Genomic DNA, 25,937 nt, shown 5'->3' on the forward strand with positions numbered 1-25,937 from the left:
ACGCTCATGTGCTCTTCCTGGCCCAGAGGAAGGCTGCATGGCACCAGAAGACAGGCACAGACTCAGTGTCCAGGTGTTCCTGGGGCAGGGCTGGCGCTCTGCAAATTGCTGCTCTCAGTTACAGAAAGAATGCATGCAGGAAGGGCCTCCATAGCCTTGCAAAGAAGGACCCCACCCCACAACCGAGTTGGGAAAAGATACACATTCTGTCCCTGAAGTTCCTTTAAGTATGATTTGCGTCCTTACATGAAATGTTTATAGGAATCTGGAATCATCAGACAATCCCCCTCCATTAATGGGGATCCCCCCAAAACCCACATTGTCTGCCAGTTAGAAAGCTTTGTAACTTCATGAGTCCATTTCTACGAAATGGCCCGAGACAGAGAATTTCTGAGACAGAAAGCAGATCAGTGGTTGCTGGGAGTAGGAATGGGAATTAACTGCAAACAAGCAAAAGGGATCTTGGTGGGGTGATGGGAATGTTCTAAAACTAGACTGTGGTAATGGTTGCATAATTCTGTAAATATACTAAAAATTGTTGAATCATGTACTTAAAATGCATGATATGTAAATTCTCTCTCAATAAAGCTGTTAAAAAATAAACACATGAAATGGGGGGAAAAGTCATGTTATGATCAAGTCTCTATTTCAAAGCTTGAACTCATTTTTTTCTACCCCTACCCCTCTAACTACAGACAGGGCAGCATCCTGGGACTAGTTCTACATTCCCAGGGAGCAGGCAAGGGGTTTCCAAACCAGGCAGCCCTGGGCCTTTCCTGCCAGTGTAAGGAAGCCCCTCATGGTCACAGGACAGCGTGTCCTGTCCTGACCAGAATCCAGAGACACTGCAGTGGGGACGCAGGCCTGGAGGCCCAGAGGGGGCTGCTGTACTCGGACAGCTCGAGGCTTGCAGTGCTCCTCCTGCAGCTGAAAATAGCCTCAGCCTTCCAAACCACCTGCAGCAGCATATTCTACACTGGTGACTACAAGGGCTAAAATAGCCCTCATAACAGAAGATGCAACGTGCAGGCCTGGTGAGAAAGACCTTGGGAGTGACGGAAGGCTCCCCCACTACCCGCGTCTGCAAGGGTCCTGCTGGTAGGAGGAAATGCCAGGGCTTGCAGGAAAGCGGATGCTTCGAGAAGCCTGAACAGCTGGACTTCTTCAATCTGTTCCAATATTATTGGGAGGTTCACTCGCTCCTTTGTTCATTCAGGGGTAAATGCTAAGGTGAGCAAAGGCTGACTCTGCCCCCGGAGGCTATTCACCTGCTGACAGGGAGGGCAGGTAGACGGCAACCCAGAAGGCAGAGCCAGCCTAGCCACGGCAGTGCGGTGTGAGTGCGGCCGTGTCTACGTGAGGGTGTGCGGTGTGTAATACTGTGTAGTATATCAGAGCGCATGAGGTGTGTATGTGGTGTGACACATGTAAATGTGTGAGGCGTGTGTGAGGATGTGGTGTGAGATGTATATGTGTGTAAGTTTAGCTGATGTGTGAGGTGTGTGTATGGGTGTGTGCATGTGTGCGTGTGAGCATGTGTAAGTGTGTGTGTGAGCATGTCAGCGTGTGTGTGTGTGCATGTGAGCATGAGCGTGTAAGTGTGGTGTGGGTGGTGTGTGTGCAGTGACTGCGAGATGTGCGTGTGTGTTGTATGTGAGTGAGGTATGTGTGTGGCATGTGAGTGGTGTGAGTAGTGTATCTGGTTTGAATATGCATATGTGAGTGGTGTGCGTGTGAGGGTTGTGAGTCGTGTATGAGTGGTGTGTATGAGGATGTGAGTGGTGTGTGAGTGGTGTGTGTGTGAGGGGTGTGTGTGAGTGGTTTGTGTGTGAGTGGTATGTGTGGAGTGGTGAGTGGTGTGTGTGGGTGGTGCATTTGTGTGAGTGGTGTGTGTGTGGGTGGTATGTGGTGTATGTGACTGGTGTGTGTGTGGTATGTGTGTGAGTGGCATGAGTGGCGTATATGTGTGAATGGTGTGTTTATGAGTGGTGTGTGTTATGTGTGGGTGGTCTGTGTGTGGTGTTTGTGTTAGTGTGAGTGGTGTGTGAGTGGCGTATATGTGTGAGTGGTAAGTAGTGTGGGTGGTGTGTGTGAGTGGTGTTAGTGTGTGGGGGTGGTATGTGAGTGGCATGTGTGAGTGGTGTGTGTGAATGGTGTGTGTAGGTGGTTGTGTGGTGTGAGTGGTGTGTGTGGTGTGAGTAGTGTGTGGGTGGTGTGAGTGGTGTTTGTGTGAGTAGCGTGTGGGGGTGGTATGTGAACGACGTGTGTCAGTGGTCTGGTATGTGAGTGGTGTGTGTGATGTGTGTTAGTGTGTAGGTGGTGTGTGGGGTGTTTGTGTGGAGTGTGTGTGGTATGTGTGTGAGTGGCACGTATGAGTGGTGTGTGTGTGAGTCGTGTGTGAGTGGTGTGAGTACTGAGGTGTGTGCGTGGGAATGGTTGTGTGAGGGGTGAGTGGTGAGTGGTTGTGTGGGCGTTTGTGTTAGTGTGAGTGGTGTGTGTGAACGGTGAGTGGTGTCAGTAGTGTGTGGGTGGTGTGTGTGAGTGGTGTTTGTGTTAGTGTGTGGGGGTGGTATGTGAGTGGCGTGTGTGGTGTGTGTGATGCGTGTGTAGGTGGTTGGTGTGAGTGGTGTGTGTGTGTGGTGTGAGTAGTGTGTGGGTGGTGTGAGTGGTGTTTGAGTAGTGTGTGGGGGTGGTATGTGAATGACGTGTGTCAGTGGTGTGAGTGGTGTGTGTATGAGTGATATGTGTTAGTGTGTAGGTGTGTGTGGGGTGTTTGTGTGAGGAGTGTGTGATTGTGAGTAGTGTGTGTGGATGGTGTTTGTGTGAGTGGCATGTATGAGTGATGTGTATGTGAGTCGTGTGTGAGTGGTGAGTATTGAGGTGTGTGTGGGAATAGTGTGTGTGTGAGGGGTGAGTGGTGTGTGAGTGTGAGTGTGAGTGGCTGTGAGTGGTGTGTGTGTGTGAGGGGTGAGTGGTGTGTGAGTGGTTGTGAGTGGTGTGTGTGTGTGTCATATGTGTGAGTGGTAGTTAGGTGTGGAGGTAATTTCAGGTTGCCTCTGAACAGAAAGTTAAACAGTTGCAGTGTGGGAGATCACCCTGGAATAAACACATTAAAAATCTTCTAAAAGATCAAAAACCCCAGCTTTCATCTCAATATGCTAGCGCGCACTCTGCATGCACCTCCAGGCCATAAACCTATTTCCCTTGCCCTGTGAATCCGACTGAAAAAATGAGTCGGTGAGAAAGAACCAATCCAGGGGGCACTTAGCCTTGGAGGTAGAGAGAGAGGAGAGAGACTGCTGGGAAGAAGACAGTCGCTAGAGAGCTCTCCCTTGAAACCACCAGACCTTGCCTGTAACCTGCATGTGCTCTTCAGTGCACACCCAGGATCCCGGAACTGTCACATCTCACCCCCAGCAGCTGGACTGCTGCACCTGCCAAGACAGTGAGTCCCGCGGGAAGGAGGATGGCGAGCGGGAACGGGGAAGCAGAGCCTGGACAGGTGGCTTGCAGGCTGGAAGGTGAGGTGGCTACTGCCTGGCAAAGGAGACTTGCTGTGCTTGTACATTGGCTTTAAGGCACACGTGGTGGAAAATAAGGACACATTGGCAAAGACGGCTTGATTGAGACAAAAGAGGAGGATGACTTCTGGGGGTAGAAAGCACATAGAAGCACAGAAAAGAGAGAGGAAGTGGTGGGAGTGAGCAGAGGCGAAGCAAAGAGCTGGTCCCCCACACGGGGGACACCGGCCAGACACCCAAACTCGCTTCAATCTTCTAACTGGAAGAGGACAAAGAAAGTGCAGCTTACCTGGAGGCAGGTACTGGCAATGCCCAGAAGAATTCACCAACACGTTGGTGTGGAATGTGGCGTCAAAGCGCTCATCCGCACTAGAAACAGGAAAAGGATGCATGAGCCAGTGCCACCAGGCTGTGGATTTCCCGAAGCCCCGGGGTCTGTCTTCGCTGGTGCAGCAGAGTCCTTGAGAGGGGCCCCTGTCTGTCCTCACAACCCCACACCCCGCCTGAGAGCACCACTGGGGCTGGCCTGGGAGGTCTTCCAGGAGCACAGCTTGGAAGGGGCCAGTGTCTACCCCCATTTCAATTTTCACACTGAACTGTAATTTTTTTCACAATGTATATAAAATCAAGCTCTTAACCAAAATGAAACCTGTAAACAACTTTGGAGAACATCGGCAGATGTGACATTTTCACGATATCTAGAAAAACAGAGGGTGGGTGAGGCACGCTGCCACCCTGTGAGCCTCCTGGGGCAGGGTTTTCACTCGCTGTGTCCAAAGCTCTAGTTCCAGCCTCTTGAAGGGGGCCCACACTTGGTTCATGCCTCACATATATATCTTTTTTTTTTTTTTTGAGACAGAGTCTCGCCCTGTTGCCCAGGCTGGTCTGCAGTGGCACGATCTCAGCTCACTGCAAGCTCTGCCTCCTGGGTTCACGCCATCCTCCTGCCTCAGCCTCCCGAGTAGCTGGGACTACAGGTGTACACCGCCACGCCCGGCTAATTTTTTGTATTTTTAGTAGAGACGGGGTTTCACCATGTTAGCCAGGATGGTCTCCATCTCCTGACCTTGTGATCCGCCCGCCTTGGCTTCCCAAAGTGCTGGGATTACAGGTGTGAGCCACCGCGCCTGGCCCACATATATATCTTGAATGACTGAACTGCAGTCGCAGGAGGGAGCTGGACACCACAACCCTACAGGGCTTCCAGCTCTAGTTAGCGATGAAAAGAAGGAAAGTGGGGGAAGACAATAGAAGTGCGAGTTTTAGATGGATGCACCTCTTCCCCTCTCCTTCCCCTGTTCCAGCCTCCTGCGGCCAGGAGCTAACAACTGGGATAAAGGACACACACACACATAGCAGCAACAGCAATTACACCAACAGCCTGTACTAGCCTTGTCTTCTTATATTTTCTGGATTCTGATGTGTTGACATCTGGGGCTTTGCTGACTCTGGAAGGCTCCTGGAGAGATAGTAAACAACTCCGGCCTTTCAAACACAAATCAATCAATCTAGAACCCATACACCCACCCAAACACATCCTTTATCAGGCTGTCACACTGGGGTTGACACCAGTCCTGCTCTCATCACTGCAGGACCAGGTAACACCCAACCAGGAAGAGTCCCTATGCCCCAGGGCCTACTGCAATTATTCTAAGGAGCCAATCCTAAGCCTAAGCCTGCGTGCCCTGCTCCTCCCTTCCTTCCTGCAGAAGCCACAATGAAGGAAGGCCCTTGCTCAGGTTTCCCGTGCCTCCCTGTGTCCCTGCATGTGCTGGGCTGTGCTTCCTTTTTTTTTTTTTTTTTTTTTTGAGATGGAGTCTCACTCTGTTGCCCAGGCTGGAGTGCAGTGGTGTGATCTCGGCTCACGGCAACCTCTGTCTCCCGGGTTCAAGCAGTTCTCCTGCCTCAGCCTCCTGAGTAGCTGGGATCACAGGTGCACACCACCACTCCCAGCTAATTTTTGTATTTTTAGTAGAGACAGGGTTTCACTATGTTGGTTAGGCTGGTCTCGAACTCCTGGCTTCGTGATCCACCCCCGCCCCCCGCCACTCCCCTTAGCCTCCCAAAGTGCTGGGATTACAGGCATGAGCCACTGCGCCTAGCCTGTGCTTCTGCTTCTAAGGAACTGTGAGTAAAACTGTTTTCCTTTAGGACAGTCACTTCTGTGTCTGAATGTCTCACCATGCCTGATTAAAATCAACCCTGGGTACCCTTAAAACACAGCCCTACTGGTAAAGAAAAATAAACCACCTCAAAAAAAAAACACACACACACACAGGCAGTTGGTCAAAGTATTAGCACCCCAGAGTAAAGCTTCCCTCATTTTGGCCACCGTGGCCCCTGCAGGAGCTGCCCAGGACTACAGAGCTTCAGGTAGCCTCTCCCATGTCTGAGATTCCCCCAAGGGGAAACTCAGAATCAGACACCGGAGGACAGTCTTCAGCATGCGACACACATGGAGGATACACACCAAAAAAGATCCAAGAAGAATGAGTCAATGAAAAGGAGGAAAAATCACTTCTTAAAAAAGTAATGTCCTCACAAAATTCAAGAGGATATAGCCATTAGAAAAACAGAAAAATGGCAATTAAAGGTATAATTTATGAAATAACTTTTTACGAGTGGGTGGGAGGTTTGGATGATGGAAATCACAGAGATCAAATGTAACACAGAAAGAAGACGGCATAGAGGACAAGGCCGGGGGAACTCGCCTCACCCACAGAAGCTCCATCAGGGAGAGTGGGAGGGAGAAAATTACTCAAGAAATAACACGAAGACACTTCTCACAGCAGGAAAACCACCCAAGCATGAAGGCAGAAACGGGTTTCTAAGAACACTAAGGCCTTCAAGAGCTTGTTCCCAACATATATTTCCTTGGTCAGCTTTGGAACAATGAGAGTGAAAACTGAGAAAGAAGAAATACACTTTTAGACTAAACCTGGAGATCAATAAAAGAGATTTAGAGGATGACTTGAGCAGGAGACCTAGAAAAAGGTGGGTCCAAATCCTGGCAAGATGTTAAGGTAGTGAGGACAGAATCAAATGGGTTCAGAGCAAGACAGAGGAGATATAATGAGCTGAAAAACATCACGGACTTGATTGAGGACACAGTTTAAAAAATTCTTGTAATAAGAAAAAAGGCAACTGGAAACTCTAGGAAAAGATTAATAACTGTACAAGGAAGCCATGATTTGAATATGAAACAAGAAAAAAGTGATGAAGTTTAAGGGAAGGAAGAAAGGGGGAGAAGTGGGGAACTGGGGAGAGTGAGAGAAAAGAGAGGGAGAGAAGGCAGGAGCCAAGCTGTCACGAAAGGACACATCCCCCCCGTACTTCCAAACACACATAGGGAAAGAGACAGCAGGAGGTAGGATCAAGATGTAAATATTCTTTGCTCGACCGTTGTCTGTATCTGACTGTTAATGAGTCACATTATAAACAGTGATTGGGCACAAAATAGCTGAAAATGTGGACCTTCACAACCTCACTCTGGATAGTATCACGATCTTCAAGCTAGATTCTCTGGAGCCCTCAGATCCTACAGAGGCGCCTCAAGGTTTCTGAAAATATTCACCTTCAATATTTTAGTGCCTTTGCATTTGAAAATGGTAATAAATGTCACACACTCAAATGACTATTAACAAAATTTTAACTCTTAGAGACTACCATTGTGTTAATTTATGTGTCCTGTTTAACTTCTTTTTGCATGGAAGTTAAACTAAAGCCTCTCTGGCCATGAATGTGTATGCATTTGAATCTCTTATAAAGGAGTCACCAAATGAGATTTCAGCTTTGCATTGCTCTTTTAAAAAATTAAAGTCTGTGCTTCCAATTACATGGCATCTAAGCTGTAGCAGACGTGGGATGCGTTCCCCCATCAATCACCCTCGGGAGCAGCAAAACAGAAAGCATGGTCTACAGGCTGTGCACAGTGGCCCATGCCTATAATATTAGCACTTTGGAAGGCCCAGAGGGGAGGATCATTTGAAGCCAGGAGTTTGGGACCAGCCTGGGCAACAAAGCAAGACCCCATCTCTACAAAAACAAAACATAAAATTAATCAGTGCGGTGACATGAGCATAAGTTTCAGCTACTCAGGAGGCTGAGGCAGGAAGATTAGCTGAGCCCAGGAGTTTGAGGCTGCAGTGAGCTATGTCTGCATCTCTGCACTCCAGCCTAGGAGACAGAGTGAGACCCTGTCTCTAATAAAATAAAATAAACACATAAATAAATATTTTTGAAAGAAAAATACATTAAAAGTTAAGAATAGTGTGGTTTGATGCATGTTATGGGGAACAAAGTTTTGCTTATTTTAAGCTTGGGTTTCTTCCTGTCTGATTTTCATATTTATAATCAAGACTGAGCATCTGTTAGATCAGTGATTCAACTCTGAAAAAAAAAAAAAGTTCCTACAAGCCTTTCTTTCAAGCATTTGGATCAATGTAATTGAAGAGACTCTTGAGATCACAAGGCAAATAGGTAAAAACAAGATAAAAAAACTGTTGCTATTAGCAACAGCTTACCTGTGACTCAGTGATTTGTGACTCAGTGATTTCTGAATGTTGTTCATCCAAACAGAATATTGAGCTACATGAAATTGTAACACATAAATGTTATCAAAATCCAAATCTTAATACCCATGATGGTAGTTTTACGCTTCTTTCCCATAGGCAAATTGATTTTATAAGTACATAGTATAAAAGTAAACTCTTGTAATGGATTTGTGCTAATACTACTTTCTCTGTTCTGAGCATCAGGGGTGGAGATAAGATGGGTTTGAAGAAGGGCCCTGTTGCTGAAAATTGAGTTCGAAAACAGCGATCTGAGGTGGGAAATGAAGAACCTCAGAAATGTGAGTGGCTAGAACCCCTACAAGGACCTCAGTGGCCACAACACTGGCACAGCTTCCCCGGGGATGCCGGACGGATGCCAGCCAACAGTGACCCCATCACCAGTGCAGGGCAGCCCTGTGCTGGCAAACATCCAGAACCGTGGAAAGAGGGGTGGGGCTGCAGGGTTTCATTTGTCTCCTCACTCCTCTTCTGTGTGTATTTAAACTGTTCTGTATTAAATAGTCTGAAAAAGGTCAAATATATTCTTTTTTTCGACTACTGGGGGAGACAGTACATCCGCGATTTGTGAGTATGCCGGCCTGTGGCCTCCCCGTCCTTGCAGGAGCTGCCTTTATCTGGCTGCCTTTGTCCTCCCACAGCCAGCAATGACTGGGGCTCACTCTTGGTGTGAGGAGAGCTCTGAGCCCTACCCCCACCATGGAGGGGGCGACTGGGGCAAATTTAACTCAAACATGTAGGATGCAAGCTACATGTCCTTCGTGGGGGTAGGAGGAGGAGAGGTGTCTGCCTAGGATCTAAAGGATAGGCAGAGCTCCCAAAGATGGAAACAGATGTGGACAGGCCCCTGGCGGAGGGCATGGTGGGATCACACACTTGGAGATAAACCAGATCGAAGGAGGCTCCAGGAAGGTCTGGCTTGCCTGGATCATGGTGCTTGCTTGCACCATGTTACCCTAAGCAGTGAAGCTGAAAGAGGGCTTGGGAGCAAACCACTGCTTGGCCCCCCAGGCAGGACTCAGGAGCCTAATCCTTATGGGATTCCAAGTTGTGCTTTCAGACATCAATGGCAGTATAGGCAGGGGGAGCCCATGGGGCACAGGTGGACCCTGTGGGTCTGAGATCACACCCTTCCTTCCTCCACATGCCCTGGAGTCCTCACACACTGGTGCCTGGTCTCATCCCTGCAGAGCTGCTGGCCCTGGAACAAGAGCCCTCTGATCCTAGGCTCAGCCTCCTGCCTCAGTCAACTCTGTAGCATTGACCTCTACTGCTAAGCACGGGAGGCCTCAACCCTAAGCTGGAAAAGAAGGGAGTGACTGTGCCTCCACAGAGAAGGAACCTTGAGAGAAAAAGCCAAGGGCCCAGCCATCAAAGAAGCCCAGCAAGACCAATTCCCAATAGGGCATGTGTTCACCAGAATGAGCCTCTGCATTCAGGTAAAGATGAAGAATAATAAAATAACAACAACAAGAAGAAATGCAGGCACTCTGTCCTGCTGCAAAGAAAACGCTACGCATGGGTTCAGGATGACCCTAAATAGTAAGGTCTCATGTGAAATCAATCCTATTCCTTCTGAGTTCTCAGCAACCTTGAAAGACTGAGAGAGAGAAGGGCAGGAGAGATGAAGATGAAATCTATTCAAAAAGGAAGGGAGGATGAAGGATGATGCTCATCTATCTGATCTAAGGTGTCATTTACTTTAAATCTCTCAAGAAAGGGGAAAAAGTTGCCAATTCCCCAATTCCATGTGAAGACAACCACTGACGGAAGCGATACCCAGACTGCAGAGGGAAAGCACGGCTGTTGAGAATGGGTGAATTTTCTGCATAGAAGACAGAGGGAGAGACACACTCTGTCCTAAATCTGTTGATTTAGTTCTATATTTTATTCTAAAATGTTGAGGGTCTGCAGCCAGCAAATGTGGCCCATCATAGTCCATCACCAAAAAAGTCTTGAGTAGAATCCAACTTTTATGGTCATTTCTACCTGCCAGAGATTCCAGGAAGCAGAATTCTGAGGTACCAGAAGGAGGCTTCCAGAAAAATGCATTCCAGAATATTTCCTTTTATTAAAAAGAAAATATTTACTTGTTTATGTTATTTGTATTTGTTTATTTATTTATTTTGAGACAGGGTTGTGCTCTGTCGCCCAGGCTGGAGTGCAGGGGTGCGATCATGGCTCACTCGAGCCTCAAACTCTTGGGCTCAAGCCATCCTCCTGCTCAGTCTCCTGGTAGCTGGGACTGCAGGCACGTGCTACCTTTTCATATTTTGATTTTTATTTTAGATTCAGGATGTACATGTACAGGTTTGTCACATGGGTATATCAAATGTGATGCTGCGGTTTAGGGTATAATTGATTCCATCACCCAGGCAGTGGGCAGAGTATCCAGTAGTTTTCCAACCCTGGCCCCCTTCTCCCTTCCTTTCATGGTAGTCTCCAGTGTCCGTTGTTGCCATCTTTATGTCACGAGTACCCAATGTTTAGCTCCCACTCAGGAATCTTTTCTTTACCTGCTAGTTTGCATATTAAATTCAATGTAACATGGGATATTATAACAACCAGATATGGCAAAAGATGGATTACAACAATGCTATAAATAACACAGGATAAGATTAACACAGCAGATATCCAGTTTCTGGACTCCCTAGTTTTGTTCCTTGGGTTACATGTCTATCCCTGACCCAGCAAAACATCATCTTAATCCTTACAGCATTATGAAAGTGTTGCATTTGGCATAGAAAGTCCCTCAACTTGGTGCTTTTTCTTTAAAATTGTCTTACTTTACTATTCTTGCTCATTACTGACCCCTTGCTCAACAGTGTAAATTTTAAATGTACTTGTACAGTCTCATGAAGTCCCTGCTGAGACTTTAGTTGGAACCACATTACATTTAGTTAGAATCACATTAATCACATTCAATTTATTTTGGAAAAACCTGGCATCTTTATGGTATTGAGTTTTCCCAGGCATATATGTGATACAACTCAACATATGTTGGTCTTTCTTAAACTTATTTTTTGGTACTCGTTAACACCTGCAGATATTGAAAATAAAATTTGTGAAATGACATTTTCTAACTGTCTATTGTAGGAAGATAGAAACACATCTGATACTTTGATAGATCTTGTTTTGTATCAGATATATTTTTTCTAGACAGTCTCTAGGGATTTTCTATGTAAAAAGACATGATATGGCCTATAAATGATAACAGGTTTATTCCTTTCTTATTCATATTTTATTATTTTACTGGTATTACTATTGAAATTCATATAGTCACTAAGATATTTTTAAAGAGTGATGACACTGATATTCTTATTTTATTCTACATTTAGAAACTTCTAATGTTTCAGCATTAAGTGAGACCCGATGTCAAGTTAGGGGAAACTTCTTCCAATTACAAATGGGTTTTAAATAACATCAACTGATTTTTCTCCAACTTATCAGAATGATCATTTATTTTTTTCTGCCTCATTCTTTTAATAGAATGAATTATATTAATGGACTTTCTGAAAGTTAACCACTCCTAATAGAAGCCTACACTTGTTAGGATTTATTTTTAAACTATTGCTAGATTTTGGTATGCTGATATTTCAGTTAAGACTTATACATAGGGGTTGCTACCAAGACAGCCGAATAGGAAGAGCTCCGGTCTGCAGCTCCCAGTGAGACTGATGCAGAAGACGGGTGATTGCTGCATTTCCAACTGAGGTAACTGGTTCATCTCAGTGGGACTGGTTGGACAGTGGGTGCAGCCCACAGAGGGCAAGCCGAAGCAGGGTGGGGTGTCGCCTCACCCAGGAAGAGCAAGGGGTCAGGGGATTTCCCTTTCCTAGCCAAGGGAAGCTGTAACAGACTGTACCTGGAAAAACAGTATACTCCCACCCAGATGCTGCACTTTTTGACAGTCTTAGCAACCAGCAGACCAGGAGATTCCCTCCTGTGCCTGGCCCGGTGGGTCCCACACCCACAGAGCTCTGCTCACTGCTAGCGCAGCAGTCTGTGATCGATCTGCAAGTCTACAGCCTGGTGGGAGGGAGGGGTGTCTGCCACTGCTGAGGCTTGATTAGGTAAACAAAGCAGCTGGGAAGCTCGAACTGGGTGCAGCCCACTGCAGCTCAGCAAGGTCTACTGCCTCTATGGACTCCACCTCCGTGGGCAGGGCATGGCTGAACAAAAGGCAGCAGACAACTTCTGCAGACTTAAACGTCTCTGTCTGACACCTCTGAAGAGAGCTGTGGTTCTCCCAGCATGGCATTCGAGCTGAGAATGGACAGACTGCCTCCTCAAGTGGGTCCCTGACCCCTGTATAGCCTGACTGGGAGACATCTCCCAGTAGGGGCCGACAGACACCTCATACAGGCAGGTGCCTCTGTTGGACGAAGCTTCAAGAGGAAAGATCAGGCAGCAATATTTGCTGTTCTGCAGCCTCTGCTGGTGATACCCAGGCAAACAGGGTCTGGAGTGGATCTCCAGCAAACTCCAGCAGACCTGGAGCTAAGAGGCCTTACTCTAAAAAGGAAAACTAACAAACAGAAAGGAATAGCATCAACATCAACAAAAGGGACATCTACACCAAAACCCCATCTGTAGATCACCAACATCAAAGACCAAAGGTAGATAAAACCACAAAGATGAGGAGAAACCAGAGCAGAAAAGTTGAAAATTCCAAAAACCAGAGTGCCTCTTCTCCAAAGGATTGCAGCTCCTCACCAGCAATGGAACAAAACTGGATGGAGAATGACTTTGACGAGTAGACAGAAGTAGGCTTCAGAAGGTCAATAATAACAAACTTCTCTGAGCTAAAGGAGTATGTCTGAACCCATCACAAGGAAGCTAAACACCTTGAAAAAAGGTTAGATGAATGGCTAAACCAGAATAAACAGTGTAGAGAAGACCTGAAATGACCTGATGGAGCTGAAAACTACAGCATGAGAACTTCATGACACATGCACAAGCTTCAATAGCCGATTCAATCAAGTGGAAGAAAGGATATCAGTGTTTGAAGATCAAATTAATGAAATAAAGTGAGAAGGCAAGATGAGAGAAAAAATAGTAAAATGAAACGAACAAAGCCTCCAAGAAACACGGGACTATGTGAAAAGGCCAAATCTATGTTTGATTGGTGTACTTGAAAGTGATAGTGAGAATGGAACCAAGTTGGAAAACACCCTTCAGGATATTACCCAGGAGAACTTCCCCAATCTAGCAAGGCAGGTCAACATTCAAATTCAGGAAATACAGAGAACACCATAAGGATACTCCTCGAGAAGAGCAACCCCAAGACACATAATTGTCAGATTCACCAAGGTTGAAATAAAGGGAAAAAATGTTAATGGCAGCCAGAGAGAAAAGTCAGGTTACCCACAAAGGTAAGCCCATCAGATCTCTTGGCAGAAACCCTACAAGCCAGAAGAAAGTGGGGGCCAATATTCAACATTCTTAAAGAATTTTCAACCCAGAATTTCATATCTAGCCAAACTAAGCTTTATAAGTGAAGGAGAAATAACATCCTTTATAGACAAGCAAATGCTGAGAGACTATGTCACCACCAGGCCTGCCTTACAAGAGCTCCTGAAGGAAGCACTAAACATGGAAAGGAACAACTGGTACTAACCACTGCAAAACCATGCCAAATGGTAAAGACCATTGATGCTATGAAGAAACTGCATCAATTAACAGGCAAAATAACCAGCTAACATCATAATGACAGGATCAAATTCACACATAACAATATTAACCTTAAACGCAAATGGGCTAAATGCTCCCTCCAATTAAAAGACACAGACTGGAATATTGGATAAAGAGTCAAGACCCATCAGTGTGCTATATTCAGGAGACCCCTCTCACATGCAGACACACACATAGGCTCAAAATAAACGGACGGAGGAAGATCTACCAAGCAAATGGAAAGCAAGAAAAAGCAGGGGTTGTAATCCTAGTCTCTGATAAAACAGACTTTAAACCAACAAATATCAAAAGAGACAAAGAAGGCCATTATATAATGGTAAATGGATCAATTCAACAAGAACTAACTATTCTAAATATATATATGCACCCAATACAGGAGCACCCAGATTCATAAAGCAAGTCCTTAGAGACCTACAAAGAGACTTAGACTCCCACACAATAGTAATGGGAGACTTTAACACCCCACTGTCAATATTAGATCAACGAGACATAAGGTTAACAAGAATACACAGGATTTGAACTCAGCTCTGCACCAAGTGAACCTAATAGGCATCTACAAAACTCTCCACCCCAAATCAACAGAATATACATTCTTCTCAGCACCACATTGCACTTATTCTAAAATTGACCAGATAATTGGAAGTAAAACACTCCTCAGCAAATGTAAAAGAACAGAAATCATAACAAACTGTCTGTTAGACCACAGTGCAATCAAATTAGAACTCGGGATTAAGAAACTCACTCAAGGCTGGGCGCGGTGGCTCAAGCCTGTAATCCCAGCACTTTGGGAGGCCGAGGCGGGCTGATCACAAGGTCAGGAGATTGAAACCAGCCTGGCTAACACGGTGAAACCCCATCTCTACTAAAAATACAAAAAATTAGCCGGGCGTGGTGGTGGGCGCCTGTAGTCCCAGCTACTCCCGAGGCTGAGGCAGGAGAATGACATGAATCCAGGAGGCAGAGCTTGCAGTGAGCCGAGATCACACTACTGCACTCCAGCCTGGGTGATGGAGCGAGACTCCGTCTAAAAAAAAGAAACTCACTCAAAACTGCACAACTGCATGGCAACTGAACAATGGGCTCCTGAATGAGTACTGGGTAAATAACGAAATGAAGGCAGAAATAAAGATGTTCTTTGACACCAATGAGAACAAAGTCACAACATACCAGAATCTCTGGGACACATTTAAAGCAGTGTGTAGAGGGAAATTTGTAGCACTAAATGCCCACAAGAGAAAGCAAGAAAGATCTAAAATTGACACCTTAACCTCACAATTAAAAGAACTAGAGAATCAAAAGCAAACAAATTCAAAAGCTAGCTGAAGGCAAGAAATAACTAATATCAGAGCAGAACTGAAGGAGATAGAGACATAAAAAACCCTCCAAAAAATCAATGAATCCATGAGCTGATTTTTTTGAAAAGATCAACAAAATTGATAGACCGCTAGCAAGACTAATAAAGAAGAGAAGAGAGAAGAATCAAATAGATGCAATAAAAAATGATAAAGGGGATATCAACACTGATCCCACAGAAATACAAAATACTGTCAGAGAATACTATAAACACCTCTATGCAAATAAACTAGAAAATCTAGAAGAAATGAATAAATTCCTGGACTCATACATCCTTCCAAGACTAAACCAGGAAGAAGTTAAATCTCTGAATAGACTAACAACAGGTTCTGAAATTGAGGCAATAATTAATAGCCTACCAACCCAAAAAAGTCCAGGACCAGACTTTTTCACAGCCGAATTCTGCCAGAGGTACAAAGAGGAGCTGGTACCATTCTTTCTGAAAATATTCCAATCAACAGAAAAAGAGGAAATCCTCTCTAACTCATTTTATGAGGCCAACATCATCCTGATACCAAAGCCTGGCAGAGACACAACAAAAAAAGAGAATTTTAGACCAATATCCCTGATGAACATCGATGTGGAAATCCTCAATAAAATACTGGCAAACCGAATCCAGCAGCACATCAAAAAGCTTATCCACCACAATCAAGTGGGCTTCATCCCTGGGATGCAAGGCTGGTTCAACATACGCAAATCAATAAATGTAATCCGTCACATAAACAGAACCAACGACAAAAACCACATGATTATCTCAACAGATGCAGAAAAGGCCTTCGACAAAATTCAACAGCCCTTCATGCTAAAACCTCTCAATAAACTAGGTATTGATGGAACGTATCACAAAATAATAAGAGCTATTTATGACAAACCCAAAGCCAATATCACACTGAATGGGCAAAAACTGGAATCATGTCCTTTGAAAACTGGCACAAGACAGGCATGCCCTCTCTCACCACTCCTATTCAACACAGTGTTGGAAGTTCTGGCCAGGGCAATCAGGCAAGAGAAAAAAACAAAGGGTATTCAAATAGGAAAAGAGGAAGTCAAATTGTCTCTGTTAGGAGATGACACAATTGTATATTTAGAAAACCCCATCGTCTCAGCCCAAAATCTCCTTCAGCTGATAAGCAACTTCAGCAAAGTCTCAGGATACAAAATCAATGTGCAAAAATCACAAGCATTCCTATACACCAATAACAGACAAAAGAGAGCCAAATCATGAGTGAACTCCCATTCACAATTGCTACAAAGATAATAAAATACCTAGGAATCCAACTTACAAGGGATGTGAAGGACCTCTTCAAGGAGAACTACAAACCAGTGCTCAATGAAATAAAAGAGGACACAAACAAATGGAAGAACATTCCATGCTCATGGATAGGAAGAATCAGTATTGTGAAAATGGCCATACTGCTCAAGGTAATTTATAGATTCAGTGCCATCCCCATCAAGTTACCAATGACTTTCTTCACAGAACTGGAAAAAACTACTTTAAACTTCATATGGAAACAAAAAAGAGCCCGCATAGCCAAGACAATCCTAAGCAAAAAGAACAAAGCTGGAGGCATCACAATACCTGACTTCGAACTACATTACAAGGCTACAGTAACCAAAACAGCATGGTACTGGTTCCACAACAGATATGTAGACCCATGGAAGAGAACAGAGGCCTCAGAAATAACACCAGCCATGTACAACCATCTGATCTCTGACAAACCGGACAAAAACAAGAAATGGGAAAGGATTTCCTATTTAATAAATGGTGCTGGGAAAACTGGCTAGCCATATGTAGAAAGCTGAAACTGGTTACCTTCCTTACACCTTATATAAAAATCAACTCGAGATGGATTAAAGACTTAAACTTAAGACATAAAAACTCTAGAAGAAAACCTAGGCAATACTGTTCAGGACATAGACATGGGCAAAGACTTCATGACTAAAACACCAAAAGCAATGGCAAAAAAAGCCAAAATTGACAAATGGGATTTAATTAAACTAAAAAGCTTCTGCACAGCAAAAGAAACTATCATCAGAGTGAACAGGCAACCTACAGAATGGGAGAAAATTTTTACAATCTACTCATCTGACAAAGGGCCAATATCCAGAATCTACAAAGAACTTAAACAAATTTACAAGAAAAAAAAAAAAACCACATCAGAAAGTGGGCAAAGGATATGAAGAGACACTTCTCAAAAGAAGACATTTATGCAGCCAACGGACACATGAAAAAATGCTCATCATCACTGGCCATCAGAGAAATGCAAATCCAAACCACAATGAGATACCATCTCTCTCACACCAGTTAGAATGGCAACCATTAAAAAGTCAGGAAACAACAGATGCTGGAGAGGATGTGGAGAAATAGGAACACTTTTACACTGTTGGTGGGACTGTAAACTAGTTCAACCACTGTGGAAGATAGTATGGTGATTTTCCAAGGATCTAGAACTAGAAATACCATTTGACCCAGCAATCCTATCACTGGGTATATACCCAAAGGATTATAAATCATGCTGCTATAAAGACACATGCACACATATATTTATTGCGGCACTATTCACAATAGCAAAGACTTGGGACCAACCCAAATGTCCATCAATGACAGACTGGATTAAGAAAATGTAGCGCATATACACCATGGAATACTCTGCAGCCATAAAAAAGGATGAGTTCATGTCCTTTGTAAGGATATGGATGCAGCTGGAAACCATCATTCTCAGCAAACTATCGCAAGGACAGAAAACCAAACACCACACGTTCTCATTCATAGGTGGAAAATGAACAATGAGAACACATGGACACAGAGCAGGGAACATCACACACTGGGGCCTGTCAGGGGGTGGGGGGCTCGGGGCAGGATAGCATTAGGAGAAATACCTAATGTAAATGACAAGTTAATGGGTGCAGCAAGCCAACATGGCACATGTATACCTATGTAACAAACCTGCACGTTGTGCACACGTACCCTAGAACTTAAAGGATAATAATAAAAAAAGACATATATTTATGCTCATGATGATATTTTATGCTGGGTGGAACTTGCCTGTAAACCTACCTTTTTGAATTTCTTTTTAAAAACATGTTGATCAAAAGAATGAAAAGATGAGCTACAGATTGGGAGAAAATATTTGCAAAAGATACATCTAATAATGAACTGTAATCCAAAATATACAAAGAACTCTAAAAACTCAGCAATAAAAAAACAAACAATCCAATTAAAAAATGGGCCAAAGTCAGGTGTGGTGGCTCACACCTGTTAATTCCAGCACTTTGGGAGGCCAAGGTGGGTGGATCATGAGGTCAGGAGTTCGAGACCAGCCTGACCAACATGTGAAACCCCATCTCTACCAAAAATACAAAAAAAAAAAAAATTAGCCAGGCTTGGGAGCGCATGCCTGTAAATCCAGCTACTAGGGAGGGTAAGGCAGGAGAATCGCTTGAACACGGGAGGCTAAGGTTGCAGTGAGCTGTGATCGTGCCATTGCACTCCAGCCTGGGCGACACAGAGAGACTCCATTTCAAAAAAAAAAAAAAAAAAAAAAAAAGGGCCAAAGACCTTAACAGACACCTGAGCAAAGACAATATACAGATGGCAAATAAGCACATGGAAATATGTTCCACATCATCATCAGTGAAATACGAATTAAAAAAAAAACTGAGATACCACTACACATCTATTAGAATGACCAAAATCCAGAACACTAACACCACCAAATACTGGCAAGGATGCAGAACAACAGGAACTCTCACACATTGCTGGTGGGCATGAAAAATGGTACAGTCACTTTGGAAGACAGTTTGGCAGTTTCCTACAAAACGAAGCATACTCTTTTCATGTGATCCAACAATTGCCTTCCCTGGTGTTTACCCGAAGGAGCAGAAAACCTGTGTTCACACAGAAACCTACACACATATGTTGATAGCAGCTTTATTCATAATTGCTAAGACTTGGAAGCAACCTTCAGTAGGTGAAATGGATAAACTAACTGTGCTGTATCCAATGGATTATTACTCAGTGCTAAAAAGAAATGGGCTATCAAGCCATGAAAAAATATGGAGGAACCTTCAATGCATATTACCAAATGAAATAAGTCAATCTGAAAAGGCTACAGACTGTAAGATTCCAATTATATTATATTCTAGGAAAAGTAAAGCAAAGGATACAGCAAAACAGATCAGGCCTGGCACAGAGGCTCACGCCGGTAATCCCAGCACTTTGGGAGGCCGAGGCAGGTGGCTCACCTGAGGTCAGGAGTTCCAGACCAGCCTGGCCAACATGACGAAACCCTGTCTCTACTAAAAATACAAAAATTAGCTGGGCGTGGTGGCGCACACCTGTAATCCCAGATACTTAGGAGGCTGAGGTGGGAGAATTGCTTGAACCTGGGAGGCGGAGGGCGCAGTAAGCGCAGATCGCAACACTGCACTCCAGCCTGGGCGACACAGCGATACACCGTCTCAAACCAAACCAAACCAAACCAAACCAAACAACAGGTCAGTGGCTGCCATGGATTGCAGAGAGAGGGAGGGATGAATAGGTGGAGCACTGAGGATTTTTAGGAGAGTGAAACTATTCTGACTGATATTATAACGGTAGATACAGGTCATTATACATTTGTTCAAACCCATACAACACCAAGAGAGAACCCTGATATAAACTATGGACTCTGGGTGGTAACATCAGTTCATCTATTACAATTGTATGGCCCTGGCTGTGGATGATTGGGGAGGCTGTGCTTGGGTGGGGGTGGGGAGGGGACATGGGAACTGTACATTCCACACAGTTATGCTATGAACCTCAAATTGGTTTAAAAATAAGGTCTATTTTTTGCTAGTCTATTCCATTTTTGGTCTATTTTCTAGAAAATATTAAATCTAAGTTTCCAAATTTTTGGCATAAAGTTGTGTCATAATATTCTATTTTTAAGTCCTTTTCTGTAGTTAAAAACTCCTTTTATATCCAGCAAATTTCTCTTTGTGCCTTCTTTGTTTTCTTGGTAATTATTTCCTGAGGTATGTTGATTTTATTAGCTCTTTTTTAAAACCAATTTGTCCTTTGCTGATCTCTACTTTAGTTTTCTTATTTAATACATTTTTAAGTTTATCTTTATTCCTTTTTTTCATTGGATTTAATGTTATGTTTTATAACTTCTTGAGTTTGGTAATTAACTCACACATTTTCCCAAAAAGGGTATTAAAAGCCTTTAGGGCTTCCTAAAAAAGAGGTCTGTGCTGCTATCAACATATGTGTGTAGGTTTCTGTGTGAACACAGGTTTTCAGCTCCTTTGGGTAAATACCGAGGAGGACAATTGTTGGATCATATGGTAAAGATACTTAGACAAGTATCTTTTCTAACATAAGCACTTAACGGCTATGTATGTCTGCCTACATTCCTATACATGTGTGAGTGCATGTGCACACACACACACGCAAACTCAAACAACACATGCTAAAGGTTTTAATTCATATGTGGATATCTAGTTTTCCATATATTTATTTTCCCGTGGAATAAGGATGCATTTTTTTCTATATCTGTATCTATATCTAAATATTGGATAAGGCTTGTTAACTATGTTGTTCAAAACACCTACATACTTACATTTTTTTCCCTTCTTACACTATCAATTACTAAAAGAGGTACGTTAAAATCTTCTACTGTAATTGTGGACTCATCCAGTAAACTTAAAATTCTACCAACTTTTCTTCAAAGCAATTTTATTAGATGTATACATGTAAGATTTGTTAGACATCTTTAGTTTTAAAAATCATTATCACCTGACCTTATTTAGCCTCAATTATACTTGTTTTTCTTACTGTGTTTGTGTGTGCGGTTGTGTTGTAAACATAGCCACTCACATTTTATTTTTGTTCCTGTTTTTCTTTTTCCTTGTTTTCATTCCTTACATACATATGGTTTAGTTTCATCTAAATAGTCTATCGTTCGATTTAAATGCAAAGAGATGTATTGGGGAGATCTGTGTTTTAACCAAATGGCTACTCCATTTACTTTTATCTTGTCTATTGTAATGTTTGTTTTCATTTCCACCATCTAATATTATGCTTTTGACTTCCTTCTCCTTGGATTGCATTTAGGTTTCTCCCATTTTCTTCATCCCTTCCCCATTCGACCCCTACTTGTTTGGAAGTTAAATATAGTATTCTTAATGTGTCTGGTCTGGTGGTTATTCTCTCATTTTAACCTTGTATATTTTACTTCAAGCTGGCGTCTTCATGGTCTTCCAGAGTAATATAAGTTCACCTGAGGGTTTTACTTCCAAGCACTGTCCAAGTTACTGTTTCATGCTACATTTTCCAATATTTTAATTCTATTATTATTACTATTATTATTATTATTATTTTTGAGATGGAGACTTGCTCTGCTGCCCAGGTTGGAGTGCAGTGGTGCTATCTCGGCTCACTGCAACCTCTGCCTCCTGGGTTCAAGCGATCCTCCTGCCTCACTTCCTAAGTAGCTGGGATTACAGGCACCTGCCACCACGCCTGGCTAATCTTTGTATTTTTAGTAGAGATGGGGTTTCATCATGTTTGCCAGGCTGGTCTCGAACTCCTGACCTCAGGTGATCTGCTTGCCTTGGCCTCCCAAAGTGCTGGGATTACAGGCATGAGCCCCTGCGCCCTGCCCCACTTTGTTTTTAATACTCTCAAATTCATCATTATTATTTTATATAACCAAATCTGTTTACATGTACCTGAATCTTTGCCAACTGCTTCACTCACTGCTTCTCATGGCTAGTTCCTAAGGGTCTTCTGGTAGTTTTTTAAAATAGTAGCACAGCCCCTGCATGGTAAACTCCTTTAGTATCTCTTTTCCCGAGAATGTCTTGATTTTGCCCCCCAGGTAAAGAATGGTTTAGCTTAGGATAAAACTCTAAGTTGACAATTATTTCCTTTCATACTTAAAAGACATTATTTTCGTTTATTTTTCTGGCTTCTATTGTTGCCTTTACAAGGTCTGCAGTCAGTCTAATTGCCATCTCTTTGTTAGCAAGCTGTCTTTTTTCTCTCATCGCTTCTAGGATCTTTTTTTGGCTTTGGACATTCCTGCAGCTTTTCTTGCACAATATGTCTTGGGCTCATTTCCTATCACGTATCTTTCCTCAGACTTGTAACTCCTGAATCTGAGGATGTATGTTTTTCATCAATATTATTACATTCTCAGCTGTTCTTTTGGGACATGGCTTCTGTTGAAAAAAATCATTGTATTTCAATGGAAAACGATGTGTCCCCTACAGCACATAGATCTCACTTAGCAAGTCTCGCCCTGTTCACTGTCTGAGCTGTTTTGCCACTGCGCGTGGACTGCAGGCAGCTGACAGATGCGGAAGTTCTTAGTCGCCCAGTAGTGATTTATTTGGTAGTGCCTTGACTTCCTGCCCCTTTAGATAAACAAGTTTTGTGTCCATTTAGAATTCATCTTGAAATTCCTTTATTCTGTATAATTTTGTACTAGTTTGACTTTCCCATTGAACTGAGGAGAACATCTGCTTGGTTTCCTCATGCAATATGAGTAAAATAGATTCTTTAGCATGTGTTCATTTTTATATCTGTATGTGAGTCATAACTTTACCTGTTTTCTGAAAATAATCTCTTAACATTTCTCCCACATGCTATTTATTATTGCCTTCTACTATTCCAGCGAGTGTGTGTGGGAGCACCTATCCCCCGCATGGGAGGAAATGGCCCTCCTTGTCAGGCACAGCCTCTCCTGGTGGCTGCAGGCTTCCAGACCTGCTTTCTACGTGACCTTGGCCACACTGTGCTCCGGCTGCCATATCTGAAAATAATCACAGCGCTTTCCTCATAAGGTTGTTAATCTATGTAAAGCACTTGAAATAGGGCCTGGCACACAGAAGCACTACAGAAGTGTTAGATATTATTGCAACGACTGTAAATCATTCTTTCCTATTTTCCATCTATTTAGCTTTCTATGATTCATGCAGGAAATTGCCTCTGCTCCTTCGACTGTGTCTCATCTGACATTCTGTGCCTCCACTGTCTTTAATTCTGATGGTTATATTATTTCTCATCTCTCTTAATTTTACTTGACTCTTTTCAAAGCTGTTTTTTTTTTTTTTTTTTTTTTTTTTCAGTGGAAAATAACTTTTATTGAGACCCCACCAGCTGTAAAATCTGCTCCTCGCATTAAGCTCCTTCTTCCTTTGCAATTCGGTCTTTCTTGAGTGGTCCCATGAATGCTTTCTTCTCTTCCATGGTCTGGAAGCGGCCATGGCCAAACTTGGAGGTGGTGTCAATGAACTTAAGGTCAATCTTCTCCAGAGCCCGCCGCTTCGTCTGCACCAGCAAGGACTTGCGGAGGGTGAGCACCCGCTTCTTGGTTCCCACCACACAGCCTTTCAGCATGACAAAGTCATTGGTCACTTCACCATAGTGGACAAAGCCACCCAGAGGGTTGATGCTCTTGTCAGACAGGTCATAGTCAGTGGAGGCATTGTTCTTGATCAGCTTGCCATCCTTGATAAGGTAGCCCTGGCCAATCTTATAGATCTTCTTATTGATCTCAGTGCGGTGATGGTAGCCTTTCTGCCCAGCACGTGCCACAGAGAAGGCCACACGAGCAGGATGCCATGCCCCAATACAGGCCACCTTGCGCAGGCCTCGGTGGGTCTTGCGGGGCAGCTTCTTGGTGTGCCAACGACTGGTGACCCCTTTGTAGCCTTTGCCCTTGGTGACCCCGATGACGTCGATCATCTCATCCTGCCCAAACACTTGGTTCACAGGTACCTGCTGCTCGAGCCTCTCGCGGGCCCAGTCCAGCTTCTCGGCCACGGTGCCTCCGTTCACCTGGATCTCCATCAGGTGGGCCTTCTTCTGGCGCAGAGGAAGCAGGCGCATCTGGGTGTGGGCAATGACACGGATGACTTGGCAGTACTTCTTCATGCTGCTGAAGTCCTTCTCCAGCTGCTTCTTGCCATCCTCATCCTGCCATTTCTTGCAGTACTTGGTAAAGGCCTTCTTCTTAGATTTATGCCAGTTCTTACAGAAACGCCTCTTGCATTCATCACTGATGTGCTCAGCGAAGACAGTCTTGAAGGTCCGGAGGCCTCGAGGGGTTTCCACGTAGCCCACAATGCCCACAACCACCATGGGTGGCGTCTCCACAATGGTTACAGCCTCCACCACCTCCTTCTTGTTCACCTTAGATCCTGGCCTGTCGACTTCCCGCACGATGTGGGTCATGCCAGCCTTGTATCCCAGGAAGGCTGTGAGGTGGACCGGCTTAGACGGATCATCTTTAGGGAAGCTCTTAACCTTCCCGCGATGCCTGCTGCTGCGCTTCCGAGGCAGGAAGCCGAGCGACCCATGTCTGGGAGCCGAGAACTTTCTGTGAGACATCACGCCATCAAATCCCGCCGGTAGAGCTCAAAGCTGCTTTTTAAAGGGTTTCTCTTGTTTGTGTTTTTAATTCTTACTTGCATTTAATTATTTTCAAATCATGTTAGTTTCTATTGTCTTAAGTGTTTAAGAGTCCAAACCTACCTTTTGCTGTTTGTGAATGCTTGCTCAAAGTGAGCTGTTTCTGTATGTGTTTCAATTTGAACTTCACTTTTAGCTGATTTTTAAAAATTGAGTTTTCATATTATTTCTTATAGTGTTTCATTCCTCATAGAGTTTTCATCTGTAACGTTTTCTTAAAAAATTTAATGAAGGCTAAATGGCACAAGAGCTTAAAAACACAGATGCAGGCCAGGTATGGTGGCTCATGCCTGAATCCCAGGAGTTTAGGAGGCCGAGGTGGGTGGATCACCTGAGGTCAGGAGTTCAAGACCAGCCTGGCCAACATGGTGAAACTCCATCTCTGCTGAAAATACAAAAATTAGCCAGGAATGGTGGTGGGTACCTGTAATCTCAGCTATTCAGGAGGCTAAGGCATGAGAATTGTTTGAACTTGGGAAGTGAGGGTTGCAGTGAGCTAAGATCACGCCACCTGCACTCCAGCCTGGGAGACAGAGCCAGACTCAGTCTCGGGGGGGAAAAAAAATACGTAGTCACAGGGGTGGGACAGGATGGATGAGGGAGGAGGATGCAGGAGAGAAAGGGGCAGAGCCCTTGGCTGCCCTCTCCCAGCATTGCCTGCACACCTGGCCTCACACCTAGACACTTACCAGAGCACGGAATATTTGTTAGGCTGCAGAAAACCCATGTCTCAAACCGCGATCACCATCCGCAGAGCATGTTCATGGCACATGAAGCTTGCTGACAGGACAGACTGGAATGAATTCCCAACTCCCAACCTGTGTTGCTAGCGTGTCTATGGGGATCCTGTGGACCTGGTCAGAAGAGGACTTCTCTCCAGGTGCCCTGCACTCCATTCTACCAGGTACCCAGAGCCTCACAGATCAGACCACTTTTCATGCCACTACAAGTGGTGCTGGAATTTCCTGGGTTCTGCTGGACATATCAACCACCACCTCAGATGCACCAGAAGGCACTCCTTCCCTCATCTGTTGTGAATTCCCACGGAAGACTTTGGGCCCTGACCGAGCACAGCCTAAAACAGTCACGCTTCTTTTTCATCTTCTTGTGCTGGATGGCAGATTTTATTTGTTTCAATTCCAACTTCTCAGGGAGAGTGCAGCATTTTGAAGGTCCTGGCCTTCTCAGTGCCAACCCACCTTGTACACGGCAAGAGGGCAGAAGCACGAGTTTTACTCCCGCCTTCTTGGGTAATGACTTTTGCGACCTAGGATGGCTGACTGAACTCCCCAGGGCCTCGTGTGGGAGAGAGCTGGGCTCCACGGGCCCCACCCTCCT

The 25,937-nt window shown here is 44.3% G+C and overlaps 2 protein-coding genes across 4 annotated transcripts in view; both read right to left on the bottom strand.

Moving 5' to 3' along the window:
• CHRNA7 (cholinergic receptor nicotinic alpha 7 subunit) overlaps window positions 1–25,937 on the bottom strand; it is a 143,782-nt gene that overhangs the window by 15,074 nt on the left and 102,771 nt on the right. For all 3 annotated transcript variants that reach the window (XR_001445798.3, XM_077937652.1, NM_001032883.1), the window contains 1 exon segment: window positions 3,811–3,890. Coding sequence is in view for 2 of the 3 variants with exons in the window: in XM_077937652.1 (XP_077793778.1) it covers window positions 3,811–3,890 (80 nt within the window). In the remaining variant the exon portion in view is untranslated.
• LOC693573 (ribosomal protein L3-like) lies at window positions 23,081–24,544 on the bottom strand. Its single transcript, XM_015141770.3, has one exon. It carries the CDS (start codon window positions 24,516–24,518, stop codon window positions 23,307–23,309), a length of 1,212 nt encoding a protein of 403 aa, XP_014997256.3. The 5' UTR covers window positions 24,519–24,544; the 3' UTR covers window positions 23,081–23,306.

Source organism: Macaca mulatta, chromosome 7 (assembly GCF_049350105.2).
Source record: "Macaca mulatta isolate MMU2019108-1 chromosome 7, T2T-MMU8v2.0, whole genome shotgun sequence".
In the NCBI taxonomy this organism is placed as follows: Eukaryota; Metazoa; Chordata; class Mammalia; order Primates; family Cercopithecidae; genus Macaca; species Macaca mulatta.

What these genes read in the sequence shown, in the direction of transcription:
- LOC693573 (XM_015141770.3), bottom strand. Translation starts at nt 24,518, where the DNA reads ATGTCTCACAGAAAGTTCTCGGCTCCCAGACATGGGTCGCTCGGCTTC.